This window comes from Oncorhynchus keta, chromosome 14 (genome assembly GCF_023373465.1).
Source record: "Oncorhynchus keta strain PuntledgeMale-10-30-2019 chromosome 14, Oket_V2, whole genome shotgun sequence".
Lineage (NCBI taxonomy): Eukaryota > Metazoa > Chordata > Actinopteri > Salmoniformes > Salmonidae > Oncorhynchus > Oncorhynchus keta.
The window spans coordinates 59,977,666-59,995,095 of record NC_068434.1 but is presented as its reverse complement, the minus strand read 5'-3'; the positions used below and the strand labels follow the sequence as shown (position 1 = coordinate 59,995,095).

The window sequence follows — 17,430 nt, the reverse complement described above, 5'->3', positions numbered from 1 at the left end:
TGTCTCTTATCATTGAGGTCACTGGACAACCTTGAAACATCTGCAGACTAACCGACCCTACTCATACAGTAGATGACGTCATTATACTGTAATCGTTGATCGTGCCCATGACGAGCCCTCTGGCACAGTGGTGTAAAAGCCAGAGCATCCTGTAGTCATAGGTTGGAGCCGCTGGGTTGCTAAGGGGCATACTGAGACATACAAACAAATACTGAGACATACAAACAAATACTGAGACATACAAACAAATACTGAGACATACAAACAAATACTGAGACATACAAACAAACATAGCCAGAGGAGAGGCTGCAAGTCTGCAGAAAAACAAGGCATTATTGGCTATTCAAATTGTGGGGGGAAAACACAAATATCAGGAGGTACAGTATCTGGAGAGATGTTCTCTCTGCCCCTCAATATAAGGCACCTTGGCAGCAAACACCCGGCGCACTACACCTGCTATTTTCTCTGTGGCTCTACGGGCCTAAATTGGTCCTTTAGGGCTACACACTGATCATTGATCTAACAAGCAAGACCTAAAAGCTGGACCCTTTAACTGAGCCTAACACCACCCTCCTACAAAACACCCACACACTGCAGTCAAAAGGCACAGCTTATTCCCGACAAAAATATTTGAGCTTTTAGTCTATGACAGCAAAACTGAACATTGGGGAATGAATTTTCACAGGTTCAATTTTTCCCTCTCCAGTATAGTTCTGGCAAGCTTTACTGAGACCTGCTTTTCGGACAAGAGGAGTAGGCCTCTTGCTACTTCCTCACAGCTGTACAGTAGCTCGCTGAGAACACGTGAGAGAAGGGAGAGCTTCCTTCAGCATCCAGCGGAGGAGAGAGGTGGGTGAGAGGAGGAATTGGAGTGGGTGAGGAGGTGGAGGCGTATAGCGTTCGCGTCATGCCATAAACCTATTAGCCGTTAAGAAAAGGAAGCCTCAGAATGAGATGCTTTTTGTTCGGCTTAATGTCACGAGACCCAGAACCCTTTACACTCCCAGTTATTGAACTGCTTGGATTGACTCCAAACAAACTGGATTGAATGCAGCTGGGAAGAAAACCTCTCTCTCTCGATACTTACGTTTCTGTGCGTGGAATGCTTGCCCGATTGAAATTCTATCCAAAGCCCTAGTGCATTGATCTCAATTTCTTTGGGCTTCGGGTAAACAGCACATTGTGCGCCTACAAATCAAGTAATGAACACTTAAAAAGCAACAGTGGCTGTGGATGACCAAGGTCATGTTGCCTTTAAAATTAAGCAAAGGTACGAGAGGGGAAATGATCATTTCGAGCTTAGCAATCGTTTTTTTTAGGTCTGTTTGGAGCGACGGCTGAAGCTGAATGTCCAATGAGGGTAGAGGGGAGGACAGTGGGAGACAGCCAGCACATTAACATCTGATCTAGTGACTGACTACGACTGGCTAACACTAGATTGACCAAAAGGTACGTATCAAGGTGGACTACTGAGTACTGGTCAAAAGGTCAAAAGGGACTCATTTGCACTGCCTGTTATAACTAGAGTAAAAGCTGGACCTTGCTACCATAACACGGTCCATTACGCTGCCCACACACTGTCACTGTATGACTCAGGCAATTTCTACTAGACCTGTCAATGGACTTACAGCACAGTGCTCTACTTCAGCTGATGGAACGATAGGGGAGATGGTCGCGACAAGAGGTTGAACGGGATGGGGAGAAGAGCAAAAAAGGGAAGGCTTTGATGTCCAGTGTTACCATGGAGATGACACAGACAGGCAGACAGACAGACAGAGGGGTGGCAGGCGGACAGACAGACAGACAGACAGACAGACAGACAGACAGACAGACACAGACAGACAGACAGACAGACAGGTGGGGCGGTCAGTCACCAGAGCCAGAGCAGGCAGTAGTTGGTATAGCTACCTAGCAGAGCCATGAAGCAGATGCAAATGGCGAACAGGGAGCTGAAGCTCAGGCCCACGTCGTCTCGGTAGATGGCCAGCGCCACCTCGCAGTGGCGCCCCCGGTAGCCCTCGGGGCAGTGGCACGTGAACTTGGAGGGCGACTGTGCCACGCAGGTGCCCCGGTGGCACGGCCGACTGGCACACAGGGTGTAGACGCAGAACTTTCCAGTACCGTTCACCTTCACCATGTGGCCAGGGGGACATCTAAAAACAAAAGATGGAGGGAGGAGCGAGAGGAAACAAAGAGAGAGATAAAACAGAGGTTAGATCTCTCCTTTCTGATTTTCTGCTTCTATTTTGGTCCTCCGCTGTGTTCTGAGGTTTACACAGTGCGTTGGTCAAAATCAATGTATCTCAATGAAATAGTTACTCATGATTTAGACTCTTTTCCATGTTCCCTGCATCTTGCTTCTCCTTCTGTGAAAACAAATGTTATGGTGTGGTTGCTCTGTGATTCAGATACGCCCAGACACAGAGACACACATCGGCGTACACACGTATGAAACACGCGTGAAACCAGTTGGACTCCTGCAGAACTCACACAGAGCATTAAACCAGGCTGACTCCTGCAGAACTCACACAGAGCATTAAACCAGGCTGACTCCTGCAGAACTCACACAGAGCATTAAACCAGGCTGACTCCTGCAGAACTCACACATAGCATTAAACCAGGCTGACTCCTGCAGAACTCACACAGAGCATTAAACCAGGCTGACTCCTGCAGAACTCACACAGAGCATTAAACCAGGCTGACTCCTGCAGAACTCACACAGAGCATTAAACCAGGCTGACTCCTGCAGAACTCACACAGAGCATTAAACCAGGCTGACTCCTGCAGAACTCACACATAGCATTAAACCAGGCTGACTCCTGCAGAACTCACACAGAGCATTAAACCAGGCTGACTCCTGCAGAACTCACACAGAGCATTAAACCAGGCTGACTCCTGCAGAACTCACACAGAGCATTAAACCCGGCTGACGAGCAGCAGTGACGATGAGCAGCCTGCAGGCTGTTGAAAAACAACTGTGTCTTTCGACAGCCTCTTAAAACCACCACCATTACCAGGATCAGAGAGAGGAGCAAGAACAGAGCCTGAGTCAAATTGCTGCCCACACACTGCCTGTCAACATTTGACTCAGGCATGGTTACAGCCAGCCCCGCAGGACTGAGGTGTATCAAAGGGCCAGTTTTTTCCAGGCCCCCTGCACTGTGCCTCTGAATGATGGGGAATGAGGGGATGTTTGTCGAAGATTAAAGAGAGGATGAGCCACTGGCTTCGGAGGCTGTAGTCCTTGAAGAAAACCGAGAGGGCCTCGGTGTGTTTGCATAAGCTATAGAGAGAGAGATTTGATAATTGTGTTCGATTGTGCGTACCTGCACTCATGGACTCTCCAGAGGTCAACGCAGGTGAAGGGGGGGCTACACTGGTTCCTCTTGCAGGAGTCGGAAGAGCAGCCCACGGAGAGCCCCTGGGAGCTGACCACAGACATCCCGTCTCTGGACTGGCCATCCAGAGGTACGTATCGACCGTTCAGCCTCAGGTCCCGCATGCAACCTTAAGCGAGAGGAGAGGACAGAATGATAATCAAGCACACACACACACACACACACACACACACGCACGCACGCACGCACGCACGCACGCACGCACGCACGCACGCACGCACGCACGCACGCACGCACGCACACACACACACACACACACACACACACACACACACACACACACACACACACACACACACACACACACACACACACACACACACACACACACACACACACACACACACACACACACACACACCACTTACTTTCTTTGCCATGGTCTGACGCGCTTACACACTAGTCTTTCAGGGCTTTTAAAGTCCATTTAATAAACACGCACACTGTCTGTTTCTGCCTGAGGCAAAGTTGGCTGACCGCCCTTGTATTTGCACATTCTACTGTCTCTCTCCCTGCATGTCACATGCCATATCCACAGCACTGCAGAGCACTGCTCTGCACACTCTCATAGCCACCTCACACTTTATCCATCTCATACCAACCTCCCCTAGGGCAGCCATCATCCCCTAACTCTAAAGATGCATTTGTGTGAATGATTTATTCACCAGTCATATGAATAATTTATCATCAGCAATACAATACTTTGTAATCTCACTAAAAAGCGGATTATGAATTGATAAAGCCCCTAATTCTGGCTGCACTTTAGAATGCTCTGTTCTCCATCTGTCACTAACTGTCTGCCTCGCACGCCCAGCCTAGCCCTTTCCCATCATGCCCCATTCCCTGCAGTCTTCTCACCCTGGAAGCTCTTGTTGGAGCCTGAGGGGAAGGCGTTTCCCAGCATCACCAATTTTGGGTCGGTGATGATCTCTCGGCTCCGGCCTGGAGCCGCGCTGGCCTCCCGTCTGCCCCCGCCCCCATCCAGACGCAGGGTCAGCTCGTTATCGTGTCGATCCAGGTAGACCTCGTGCCACTCACCATTGTCCAGGCGATAGGAGGGCAGTGTCAGGTTGTAGTCTCCGTCTCCCAGGTTATAGAAGACAGCCAGTAGGCCCTGGTAGATCTGGAGGAGAGGAGAGAGTTATAGAAAACAGACAGTAGGTCCTGGTAGATCTGGAGGAGAGGAGAGAGTTATAGAAAACAGACAGTAGGTCCTGGTAGATCTGGAGGAGAGGAGAGAGTTATAGCAGTAGGACAGTAGGTCCTGGTAGATCTGGAGGAGAGGAGAGAGTTATAGAAGACAGACAGTAGGCCCTGGTAGATCTGGAGGAGAGGAGAGAGTTATAGCAGTAGGACAGTAGTCCCTGGTAGATCTGGAGGAGAGGAGAGTTATAGAAAACAGACAGTAGGTCCTGGTAGATCTGGAGGAGAGGAGAGAGAGTTATAGCAGTAGGACAGTAGGTCCTAGTAGATCTGAAGGAGAAGGGGAGAGGAGAGGGTAGAGGGGTTATTGACTTCAGACTACTGCTGGCATAGAATCACAAGAGAGTCAATACATTTCATCATTGAAGATTCCAGAGACCCCTCTTAAGTCCACCCCAACAAACCCCTATACACAACAAGCAAGAGAGTTAAGATGCAGTAAACAAAGCCAATAGCAGTTGGACAATCCACTCAATAAACCGGCGTAGCTCTTCTGATACACAGGCAGAGGACATGAATGTGAGGGCAGACAAAAGACGGAGATAGAGGGAAGAAAAATGGCAGGAGGATGAGGATTCTGTGACTCTGGGACCATGAGGAAACAGTATAATCACTGAGGGCTGGCTCTGATAAGACCCTGCCACACACTAACTGAATTAAACATAGCTCCCCCGTAATTGGAAACATCAGGGCCTGGGGAATTCAATACGCCTCCATTAATTCAGCAACTCTCTTTTTAACTTTTCCTCTAGAGGGTGGGTCATCTGGGCTCTATGACATACAATCACTTTCTGGGCTGCTCACATTTTCAAAGAACTTCCTTTCTCTAGCATTTACATCTAACTCTGTGCGTCTCTCTCTCTCTCTCTCTCCATATCTCTACCAACCTCTCTCTCTCTCTCTCTCTCTCTCTCTCTCTCTCTCTCTCTCTCTCTCTCTCTCTCTCTCCTCCATATCTCTACCAACCTCTCTCTCTCTCTCTCTCTCTCTCTCTCTCTCTCTCTCTCTCTCTCTCTCTCTCTCTCTCTCCATATCTCTACCAACCTCTCTCTCTCTCTCTCTCTCTCTCTCTCTCTCTCTCTCTCTCTCTCTCTCTCTCTCTCTCTCTCTCTCTCTCTCTCTCTCCATCTCTCTCCAATCTCTACCAACCTCTCTCTCTCTCTCTCTCTCTCTCTCTCTCTCTCTCTCTCTCTCTCTCTATCTCTACCAACCATATCTCTACTCCTCTCTCTCTCTCTCTCTCTCTCTCTCTCTCTCTCTCTCTCTCTCTCTCTCTCTCTCTCTCTCTCTCTCTCTCTCTCTCTCTCTCTCTCTCCTCTCTCTCTCTCTATCTCTCCATATCTCTACCAACCTCTCTCTCTCTCTCTCTCTCTCTCTCTCTCTCTCTCTCTCTCTCTCTCTCTCTCTCTCTCTCTCTCTCTCTCTCTCTCCATATCTCTACCAACCTCTCTCCCTCTCTCCTCTCTCTCTCTCTCTCTCTCTCTCTCTCTCTCTCTCTCTCTCCATATCTCTACCAACCTCTCTCTCTCTCTCTCTCTCTCTCTCTCTCTCTCTCTCTCTCTCTCTCTCTCTCTCTCTCTCTCTCTCTCTCTCCCATATCTCTACCAACCTCTCTCTCTCTCTCTCTCTCTCTCTCTCTCTCTCTCTCTCTCTCTCTCTCTCTCTCTCTCTCTCTCTCTCTCTCTCTCTCTCTCTCTCTCTCTCTCTCTCTCTCTCTCTCTCTCTCCATATCTCTACCAACCTCTCTCTCAGTCCTTTGGCCTATTCCTATCTTTGTTGTTATCTCCTTCGTTCTCTTCCTCTCGCTCTCTCAACTCTGTTTCACAACAACAACAAGCTCCATTGATCTCAGTCCCAATCTCACTGGTAAATCCTAGCTCAACAAAACAACATGACGAGACCAACTTTATCTTGTCTTCTGGTGAGGCTCACCTTTATTACCCAGGATCCACGGAGCCTGACAGTTTTCATTAGAAAGCAGGACATACCAATGAAATGAAACAGACATTTTTTTTTTATGCAACAAGCTTCTCTCTTTCCTCAAATCTTCAAAAGAAAATGATTCCATTTCAGCCTAGCTCGAATGCTAATCACTTGACTTTCAGTGAGTTTAAACGGTTTATTTGCAGCCAGGCACACAAATCCAAAACGAGGCGAGTGTTAGTCTACGGGCCATTGATATGGTGAGAAGCAGCCTTCATTTCAATAAAAAGATATTTTTTCCTGTGAGGATCCCACCGGGCATAATTTACAAACACTCCATTTTACCTCACCGCTGATGTCGACGTAAACAGAGGTATGAGACGAGCAGAAAGAGAGGAGATGGGGGCAGAGTTTCTCACGTATACCTCAACCTTTACCCCCCCCCAAGCTAAAAGGCTACAGCTGTGAACTGCTCATCTCCTGATACACCACCCCATCAGCTGGCTCAGATGCATGAGAATAAGCAGTGAGCTCCACTAAGATGGCTCCAAGGTTGTTTCCCTGATGAACCATTGCTTATTTCAAGGTTTCCTAATGAACTATTAATTATCTTTAGATCTCAGTGGGATGGCGCTTTTACCAGACTAAGCGAGTGCTGCCGAGGCACCTCATGTTCCCCCCCCAATTAAAGCTGAATGGGAATGTGCTCTGCTTCATTCTCTCTCTCTCTCTCTCTCTCTCTCTCTCTCTCTCTCTCTCTCTCTCTCTCTCTCTCTCTCTCTCTCTCTCTCTCTCTCTCTCTCTCTCTCTCTCTCTCTCTCTCTCTCTCTCTCTGGTGGGAACGGAGGTTCGGGGTGGCTGGCAATTCCCTCTGCTGCACCTAGCGAGCGCTGCTCTGTCCCCAATCTGCATTAGGCTGTGAATGCTTATGTAAACTCTGTCTTATCACTGTGTACAGTATATTATCCCTACGTCCTTCCAGATTGGCAGCCTCTTTATTACTTTCAAAAGCGTTCTATATAACCCCCGGCTGGCTGAATGAAGTAGCTCACTCATTATAGAGTACATCGATCCATGCTACCTACCCATTCACACACAGTGTGTAGGCAGAGAGAGAGAGAAAGCCATATAGCTGTCAGACAATCAGAAACATTTCTGATCTTGGACACACGTGGGATCCAGTGCATCTCTCATAATCTAAGGCATCGAGGCATAGGGAGAGAGGGCAGAGGACATGTGACCGGTACAATAAGCTCCTGAGTCCATATTCAGGCTACCAGACAAGGAGTATGAATTGAGAGGAGGGCTTTTGCTCAAGGCTTCTCCTCCTCTTTGTTTTATTGGTGTTAACAATTTTAAAATGGCAATTATCACCCCAGTTGTCTTGCTGTGCCATCACCAGGGCTAGAAGTGAAAGTTAATGCTAGCCTACCCACTGGGCAGTGGGTCCCCTTACATATCAGAGACGCCTCTCTCCCAAGAAACCCCCAGGAGCTCCCATCCCTCCATCAGGACGGAGGACGAGAAAAAGACAGAGGGAATTGAAAAAGGAAGTGGGGCTACCACTGTGAGGCTCCACCCACACGAGTCACACTGCGAGCTGCGCTAACGAAATCTCTAGCCTGCCACTCCAGAGGGAGCAACACCTCTCAGCCCACTTCCTCACGCCAGTCTTAGAGCAGACAGATAATTCAATCAGTGACGATTTAGAAAGGAGAGCAGCGAGAGAGAAAAAAAGAAAGAGAAAAAATAGGCTGCAATCGGCAATCTAAACACGTCACTGTGAGGCAGGTGCAAAAATAAAACGAAGCTATTTTCCCTAAGAACAAGGAGTCCTTGGAGTGTGAGGCACATCTCAAGCTCCTTCTGAAAGCCTCCGCACACTGAGCATACATTCAGCCAAGGGAAACGCATGAAAATGTAGGGCTGATTAAAAGCTATAACGTTGCACTTCTGTTAGGGGTTCATAGCGGAGGAGGTTTGCCAAATCGGTGCATTTCACACTGGCTGCACACAGAAGACGCCTGACATTTATGTTCCTGTGATGAATCCACTCCCCACGTCGTGGCATTGTGGTGAAGATATGTGGATGATGGAGATGGTTGGGGGGGGTACACACTGTTGTAGAAACAGCGGTACACACAACGGATGACACTAATGTTATGGTTAACCTCAATCCACGCCGTTGGGATGACGAGAAACATTTTATGGGCACATGAAAGCATATTATGAGCTCCCATGGTCGGGAGAAGCAGAGATTTAAAGACAAACGGGTGAGTCAAGAGGAGATATAAAGAGAGAGAGAAATGGGTGAGTCAAGAGAAGATATAAAGAGAGAGAGAAATGGGTGAGTCAAGAGAAGATATAAAGAGAGAGAGAAATGGGTGAGTCAAGAGAATATATAAAGAGAGAGAAATGGGTGAGTCAAGAGAAGATATAAAGAGAGAGAGAAATGGGTGAGTCAAGAGAATATATAAAGAGAGAGAAATGGGTGAGTCAAGAGAAGATATAAAGAGAGAGAGAAATGGGTGAGTCAAGAGAAGATATAAAGAGAGAGAAATGGGTGAGTCAAGAGAAGATATAAAAAGAGAGAGAAATGGGTGAGTCAAGAGAAGATATAAAGAGAGAGAGAAATGGGTGAGTCAAGAGAAGATATAAAGAGAGAGAGACAAACGTGTGAGTCAAGAGAAGATATAAAGAGATACAGTATAAAGAGAGAGAGAGAGAGAGAGAGAGAGAGAGAGAGAGAGAGAGACAAACATGTGAGTCAAGAGAATATATAAAGAGATACAGTATAAAGAGAGAGAGAGAGAGAGAGAGAGAGAGAGAGAGAGAGAGAGAGAGAGAGACAGAGAGACAGAGAGCGAGAGAGAGAGAGAGAGAGAGAGAGCGAGAGATAGAGAGAGAGACAGAGAGAGAGACACAGAGAGAGAGAGAGAGAGAGAGAGAGAGAGAGAGAGAGAGAGAGAGAGCGAGAGAGAGAGAGAGACACACAGAAAGCTCAGTCTCACCTCTAAGCGCAGGTATTCAGTCTGTTCCTTGGACAGTAGGCTGAGGATGGCACTACCATGTTTGCGGGTCCGGACCAGAACCTGTGCCTGGGTCCGCCGGGCTGGCAGAGGAGATGCCAACTGGTAATGAACATGACTCCGCCCATCAAAGGAAAACTCTGGAACTTCTGCCAACAAAACACAAGACAATGTGTTAGCTATCCCACCATCAACACAGTACACAGGAGTTGGAACTGACATGCAGCTCACTGCAGCTCACTGACATGCAACTCACTGCGTCCCAGGCCCTGCCACGCCTTAAACTTAGATCAAACACGTGCCCACGCATTTATTTCATCTTCCATTTGACCACCAGTGAATTAGTCCTCCAATTAGTCCTCCAATTAGTCCTCCCACAGCACACAGACACACGCATAGACACACACGAGACAGTTTCCATCTACAAGCCATCAGACTGCTGAACACTTGAACTGGACTGATCACCTGCTCTGATTCTCTGCACCTTAGCACAAACACACTCACACACTCACACACACATCACAACTGCTACACACACATCACAACTGCTGCTACCAGATATATTATGATTGCAAAATACTGCACAATTGAAACATTTCTCCCCCAATCATCCCTTCTCCAAAGCATGTGTAAATATTGGACTATAAATTCTACCTTCCTGTATTATACTTAGGCTTTATTATACTAAAATGTTTATTTTATTCTACTGAGCCATTTACTTTATGTTCCTATTTTCATCTTTTGTTATTTCTTATTGATGTTGTTTATTGTCAAGGAGGAACCTGCAAGCAAGCATTTCAGTAGACCACGTATATCCTGTACATACGACTAATGCAAGTTACACACACACACCTTCCCCATGATAGCTATCTGACTGCACCCAGGCACTCATTAACACATGTGATCTCGTTGACATTCATTTCATCTAATCGAAACAAATCCAATTAATCAATGCCCTCACGCATTGCGCTCCAAACAAGCACTCATCACATACATGTTGGTCTCGGTGCTGGCATTGCGGTACGTACCCTGCTCACATTGAGTCCCAGTGTACCCCGGTATGCACTGGCAGCTGAAGGAGCCCCACTCTCCATGGCAGCGACCCCGAGGGCCACAGGAGGGGATGCCCACGTTTACACAGCTCCCATCCGTAGTCAGGCACCCTGGGGAGCTGCCCACAGAGTCCGCTGGATTGCCCAAGTCATAGAACTGTGTAGGGGGGATGACAGAGATGGAGAGGGGGAGTAGGATATGTACACCAGAGGGAGAAATTGACATAGTAAAATAGAAATGGGAGAGAGCAGTAGACAGGTAAAAAGAAAAGGGAGGCACGGGGATAGATACAAGTGAGAGAAGGAGACGGGTAGAGAGAGAGGGAAAGAGAGAACGAAAGAACAATTGCTAGTTTTCCAAAAAAACTGAGGGCAAAGGTCAGTGAAACTTAAGATTTCCCCTCAGCACCTTCATGCATTCACCTTTCATGCAATTTCTTGGAATGCAAATGACTGGGTTTTCATAGGATCAAACCAATCTACAGGGACACAAAGGAGCTGGCGGAGGGCAATGCTGTGAAAGGACAGGAATACCTTGAAATCTTAAGTCCTGCTCACAATAGCATATCATAAAGGACATTAATATGTCCAATCTCTCCGTTTTCTGAGTTACCACCGTTCAGCGCAGCTGGCTGCTCGGTAGCCGTTGAGCCAATGTGCAGCAAGGTACAAATTGGTTCTGACCTCACCATAGAGCTGGGCACTTTAAGTCTGATCCTTCTCAAGATGGAGCTCGATACTGATTTACAGAGAGTTACTACACACACTCAAAGATCCAGCATACATCTCGGTGTGTTTGTGAGTACGTGTGCAAGTTTGTGTTTGTTGATGTGTGTGAGATGCCAATCATGATCACATTTTTCACCAAACATAACTAGCAGACTTTCCCAGTCATGAGTACCCGTCTCTACCTCACTCAGAAATATAGAGATGGGATAGAGAGAGTGGAACAGAGTTGGATAGATGCTGAAGATTTGTTAATCATTTGCGGAATGTCTGGTCCTGTGTTCTTGGCGCTTGCAACGGCAGGATCTTGGGTTCGATTCCCATTGGGCCACCCATATGAAAAATGTATGCTTGCATGAATGTTAGTCACTTTAAGTGAACGCTAAATGGAAAATGTTACACGCAATGTTTTCACAAGTTGCTTTATAAAGAAAAGAGTGTTTTCATCTACAAACGGCTTTTTCTTCATATTCACTTTACTGACTGATCATTATATATTTTTTTAAATGAAAACCATTATTGCATGGTTGCAGACTCATAGTATAGTTAATCTGTCCCAGAGAGGAGGAGAGATACAAACAAATAGAGAGAGAGAAGCGACGACAGAGAGTAACATAAATCAACTGTGACAGGGTGGGAAGATGTACAGTAGAATCAGAATAGAAAAACAATTGAAGTCAAAAAATCCGCCCTTCCCTTCTCTTGCCCAAACATTCACCCCGACGTCACGCTTGAACAGGTTCAATGGCACAGACATCCTCCTCCTTTCCTCCCGTCTTCCCCCTCTCTCACATGTTCCACCCAGCCCCCAGTGTTTTCCACTCTACAATAAGAGATCTATGAATATTGTATCGAACCTCAGCCCTGCGTTTTGTAGTCAGCAGGGTGAGCAGGAGAGTGTTTTTAGTGTCAAATACCTTTAGTTCCAAGTGTCACACAGTGTCATAAAGTAACATGGGCAGAAGGACCTCTGTCCTCCCCGTGACGACTGTTGCCATAGTGGCATAGCTACCAGTTCAGACAGTGTCTAGTGGTTATGCGCTGAATGCGATCTCGGAGCATACCTTTTCTATAGAAGCGCTGTTGTGGCAATGTCCCTGATGAAGGTGTGAAAGTGTTTGGAAGCATTTATACGAGATGCTGTATGCAGTTTCATACCAACATGCTTCCTGCCTGCAGCATGCGTAAGTGGTGTAAAGACCACACTTTTATAACTCTTTACAATGGAGATGTTATGTGTTGTATAAGAGCTAAATCGCTTCCCATGCCTTTTCATGGTGTGTGTGGGAAGAAACACATTGTAGCGAGTGTTACCTTGCTGTCGACAACGAGGTTCCGGATGCAGCCAGTAAAGTGTTTGTGTTGTAACTGCGGGTAGACATAGGGCAGGTCCTCATTGACTCCACCCAGCTGTAACACCTGGGTCCCATTCAGGTGCCTGGGGAAGAAATGAACATCACTGTCAGTACATCTTTTCAGACACCTAATACATAGCCTTGTCCCCCACCAATCTGGTGTTCTGAGTTTGACTATGTGAAAGGTGTGAATTCTGTATTAAGGAGAAGATAGAGAGAGAGAGACACCGAGACAGAGAGAGAGAGAGAGAGAGAGAGATACAGATAGCCAGAGAATGAGAGAAATAAATAAAGAAAGAGAGAGAGAGAGAGAGAAAGGTGTGAGTAGGCTACCTGTCCAGGTTGGGCGTGACACCAGTGACCTCACAGGACGAGTGGTCCTCTGTGGTCAGCCAGCTGCCCACTCCCTCCATCTCCATGACGGTGGCCCCGGCACAGCGGTCCAGTGTGAAGCGTACCTCCTAAAGGAGCACATCAGGAATGTTAGGACATCCAGAATACCAGGACATCAGGAATATCAGCACATCAGCAATATCAGCACATCAGGAATATAAAGCCACCAGGAATATCATGACATCAGATAACATCAGCACATCAGGACATCAGATAATACCAGGACATCAGGAATATCAGGACATCAGGAATATTAGCACATACAGTGGCTTGTGAAAGTATTCACCCCCTTGACATTTTTCCTATTCACAACCTGGAATTAAAGTTTAAAAAAATTGTGGGTTTGTATCGTTTGATTTGTACAACATGCCTACCACTTTATTTTTTATTGTGAAACAAACAAGAAATAACACAAAAAAATAAAACCTGAACGTGTATAACTATTCACCCCCCCACTGGGATTTTTGACCGTTATTCAAGGCAAAACTGCTCCAGCTCCTTCAAGTTGGATGGGTTCCGCTGGTGTACAACAATCTTTAAGTCATTGACTAGGCCATTCCAAGACATTGAAATGTTTCCCCTTAAACCACTCAAGTGTTGCTTTAGCAGTATGCTTAGAGTCATTGTCCTGCTGGAAGGTGAATGTATGTCCCAGTCTCAAATCTCTGGAAGACTGAAAAAGGTTTCCCTCAACAATTTCCCTGTATTTTAGCACCATCCTTCATTCCTTCAATTCTGACCAGTTTTCCAGTCCCTGCAGATGAAAAACATCCCCACAGGGGATGGTGTTCTCGGGGTGATGGGAGGTGTTGGGTTTGCACCAAACATAGCATTTCCCTTGATGCCCAAAAAGCTCAATTTTAGTCTCATCTGACCAGAATACCTTCTTCTATATGTTTGGGGAGTCTCCCACATGCCTTTTGGTGAACACCAAACGAGTTTGCTTAATTTTTTCTTTAAGCAATGGCTTTTTTCTGGCCACTCTTCCGTAAAGCCCAGCCCAGCTCTGTGGAGTGCATGGCTTAAAACTCTAATCTCCACTGTGGAGTTTTGCAGCTCCTTCAGGGTTATCTTTGGTCTCTTTGTTGCCTCTCATATTAATGCCCTCCTTGCCTGGTCCATGAGTTTTGGTGGGCGGCCCTCTCTTGGCAAGATTGTTGGGATGCCATATTCTTAACATTTTTTAACAATGGATTTAATGGTGCTCCGTGGGATGTTCATGTTTGATATTTTTTTATAACCCAACCCTTATCTGTACTTCTCCACAACGTTGTCCCTGACCTATTTGGAGATCTCCTTGGTCTTCATGGTGCCGCTTGCTTGGTGGTGCCCCTTGCTTAGGTGTGTTGCAGACTCTGGGGCCTTTCAGAACAGGTGTATATATACAGTGGGGAGAACAAGTATTTGATACACTGCCGATTTTGCAGGTTTTCCTACTTACAAAGCATGTAGAGGTCTGTCATTTTTTTAATCATAGGTACACTTCAACTGTGAGAGATGGAATCTAAAACAAAAATCCAGAAAATCACATTGTCTGATTTTTAAGTAATTAATTTGCAATTTATTGCATGACATAAGTATTTGATCACCTACCAACCCATAACTGGCAAGTGACTTCACTGACATTTTCAACCTCTCCCTGACCAAGTCTGTAATATCTACATGTTTCAAGCAGACCACCATAGTCCCTGTGCACAAGGAAGCGAAGGTAACCTGCCTAAATGATTACCTCCCCATAGCACTCACATCGGTAGCCATGAAGTGCTTTGAAAGGCTGGTCATGGCTCACATCAACAGCATCCTCCTGGATACCCTAGACCCACTCCAATTCACACACCGCTCCAACAGATCCACAGATTACGCAATCTCAATCGCACTCCACACTGCCCTTTCCCACCTGGACAAAAGGTACACCTATGTGAGAATGTTGTTCATTGACTACAGCTCAGCGTTTAACACCATAGTGCCCTCAAAGCTCATCACTAAGGTAAGGACATTGGGACTAAACACCTCCCTCTGCAACTGGATCCCGGAGTTCCTGACGGGCTGCCCCCAGGTGGTAAGAGTAGGCCTGATCACTGACAATGATGAGAATACATATAGGGAGGAGGTCTCCCTCAATTTGAGCAAGAAAAATGAGCTGAACATGCCCCCATTAACATTTACGGGGCTGTTGTGAAGCGGATCGAGAGTCTCAAATTCCTTGATGTCCACATCACCAACTAACTATCATGGTCCAAACACACCAAGACAGTCATGAAGAGGGCACGACAACACCTTTTCCCCCACAGGAGACTGAAAAGATTTGACATGGGTCCCCAGATCCTCAAAAAGTTCTACAACTGCACCATCGAGAGCATCCTGACCGGTTGCATCACTGCCTGGTATGGCAACTGCTCGGCATCTGACCGTAAGGCGCTACAGAGGGTAGTGCGTACGGCCCAGTACATCACTGGGTCTAGGCTTCCTGCCATCCAGGACCGATATACTAGGCGGTTTCAGAGGAGAGCACCAAGAGTCCAGTCACCCAAGTCATATACTGTTTTATCCGCTACCGCGCGTCAAGTGGTACCGGAGTGCCAAGTCTAGGACCAAAAGACTCCTTAATAACAGCTTCTACCCTCAAGCCATAAGACTGCTGAACAATTCATCAAATGGCCACAGGACTATTTACCATTGACAACCCCCCTCCCCATTTGTTTTGTACACTGCTGCTACTCGCTGTTAATTATCTATGTATAGTCACTTCACCCCTACCTACATGTACAAATGACCTCGACTAACCTGTACCCCCGCACATTGACTTTGTACCGGTACCCCCTGTATGTAGCCTCCTTATTGTTATTTTATTGTGCTACTTTTTATAATTTTTTACTTTCATTTATTTGGTAAATATTTTCTTAACCCTCCTTGAACTGCGCTGTTGGTTAAGTAAGCATTTCACGGTAAGGTGTGACAAATAAAGTTTGATTTGATTTGATCTGCACTGAGTCCAAACCACTCAAACCCTCCTACTTCTCCAGACTATGTACGGAAAATAGGACTAGTCTAGCAGAGACACCACCTGTTTGCATTAAACTTCCCCAGAGTTCTATAAGAATGAACAGCATATGGCTAGTGTCGGGTGAGATGTGGGTGCGTGTCTGTGTTTGTCTATGTGTGTGTGTGTGTGGGGGGGGGGTTGGTATAAGCTTGGCAGCAGCTCAGACTTCAGAACCCACCTTACTGTTGCTCCTCACGTCCAGACGGTGCCACCGTCTGTCCGCCACGTTTACGTTGCCTGGCAACTGCAGGACCAGTGTGCCCGAGCCATGGTTTATCTTGAGTGTGGGAGTGCCATCGATCAATTCTGAGGGAGAGAGAGAGAGAGAGAGAGAGAGAGAGAGAGAGAGAGAGAGGACACTGCCATGAGGTCACACATGGTGGTCACTTCCCCAGGTCCTCCTGATGACCACCCCCCCATCACATACTCTCAATTCCAGGGAGGATCAGATACAACCACACACACAGACCACTTTATCCTGAGGACGTCACTTCTGTACCCATTTCATCTGATCACTGCGACACACCAAGAACAAGCAACCACAATGAAGCACAGTAAACAACTCATAAACGCCAACTGATCATTCCGTAAGAGTGATCTGTGTTCACCCAACCCTAGTCTAAAGTGAAAACAGGTACCACCTCAATGCTTTCAGCAGGCTGTTCAGAAAGATGGCGTACTTAAAATGACATTACATCTAATAACCTGGGCCAGTATTAGAAAATGAAAAACAACAACAGTAAAAGGTGCATAGATAATATTAAACCAGTGTTTTTATAACTAACAGTCAGACGTCATCACTCTTACTGACAGTTGTGGCTGCTTTGCATGATGTATTGCTGCCTTTTGGTAGGCCATCATTGTAAGTAAGAATGTGTTCTTAACTGACTTGCCTAGTTAAATAAAGGTCAAATAAAAAAATAAGGATTACAACAGTGCTGGGTGCTATGCCCCCCATAAGACAATACACATATTAAAAAGTTATTCCATTTTCTGACTTTGTCAAATGGGAAATTAAAAATGAATGAACCAGTTAAGACTCATTGTATGCTTTATACCATTTGCAAAGGGTTGTGGGTAAACAAGATGTCAACCAACCACTGTCTCTCCGTAAATCAACATGACATCCACAGTCTAAGAGTTCAGGAGAGAACAGCGCTGTAAATATAAACTCCATGTTGCTCTATTTTCTAGGCTCGCAAATGCTCTGTTTTCAACAGAGAGGGCTGTTCTCCCTCTTCTCTAGGTCTTTATCTTTACCTTCTCTTATGCCCTGCCTCTCTCCATGACACTCACTATCTGGCTTGT

The 17,430-nt window shown here is 46.4% G+C and overlaps 1 protein-coding gene across 1 annotated transcript in view; it reads right to left on the bottom strand.

Moving 5' to 3' along the window:
- Nucleotides 1-17,430, bottom strand: part of LOC118394137 (neural-cadherin-like) — a 192,308-nt gene that overhangs the window by 10,257 nt on the left and 164,621 nt on the right. Inside the window, exons 24-31 of the mRNA XM_052462059.1 lie at nucleotides 16,301-16,428; nucleotides 13,020-13,147; nucleotides 12,646-12,769; nucleotides 10,582-10,762; nucleotides 9,536-9,702; nucleotides 4,257-4,521; nucleotides 3,327-3,507; nucleotides 1,909-2,153 (exon numbers count right to left, since the gene is read on the bottom strand). Of these exons, the coding sequence (XP_052318019.1) occupies nucleotides 1,909-2,153; nucleotides 3,327-3,507; nucleotides 4,257-4,521; nucleotides 9,536-9,702; nucleotides 10,582-10,762; nucleotides 12,646-12,769; nucleotides 13,020-13,147; nucleotides 16,301-16,428 (1,419 nt within the window). The remainder of the gene's footprint in view (nucleotides 1-1,908; nucleotides 2,154-3,326; nucleotides 3,508-4,256; nucleotides 4,522-9,535; nucleotides 9,703-10,581; nucleotides 10,763-12,645; nucleotides 12,770-13,019; nucleotides 13,148-16,300; nucleotides 16,429-17,430) is intronic.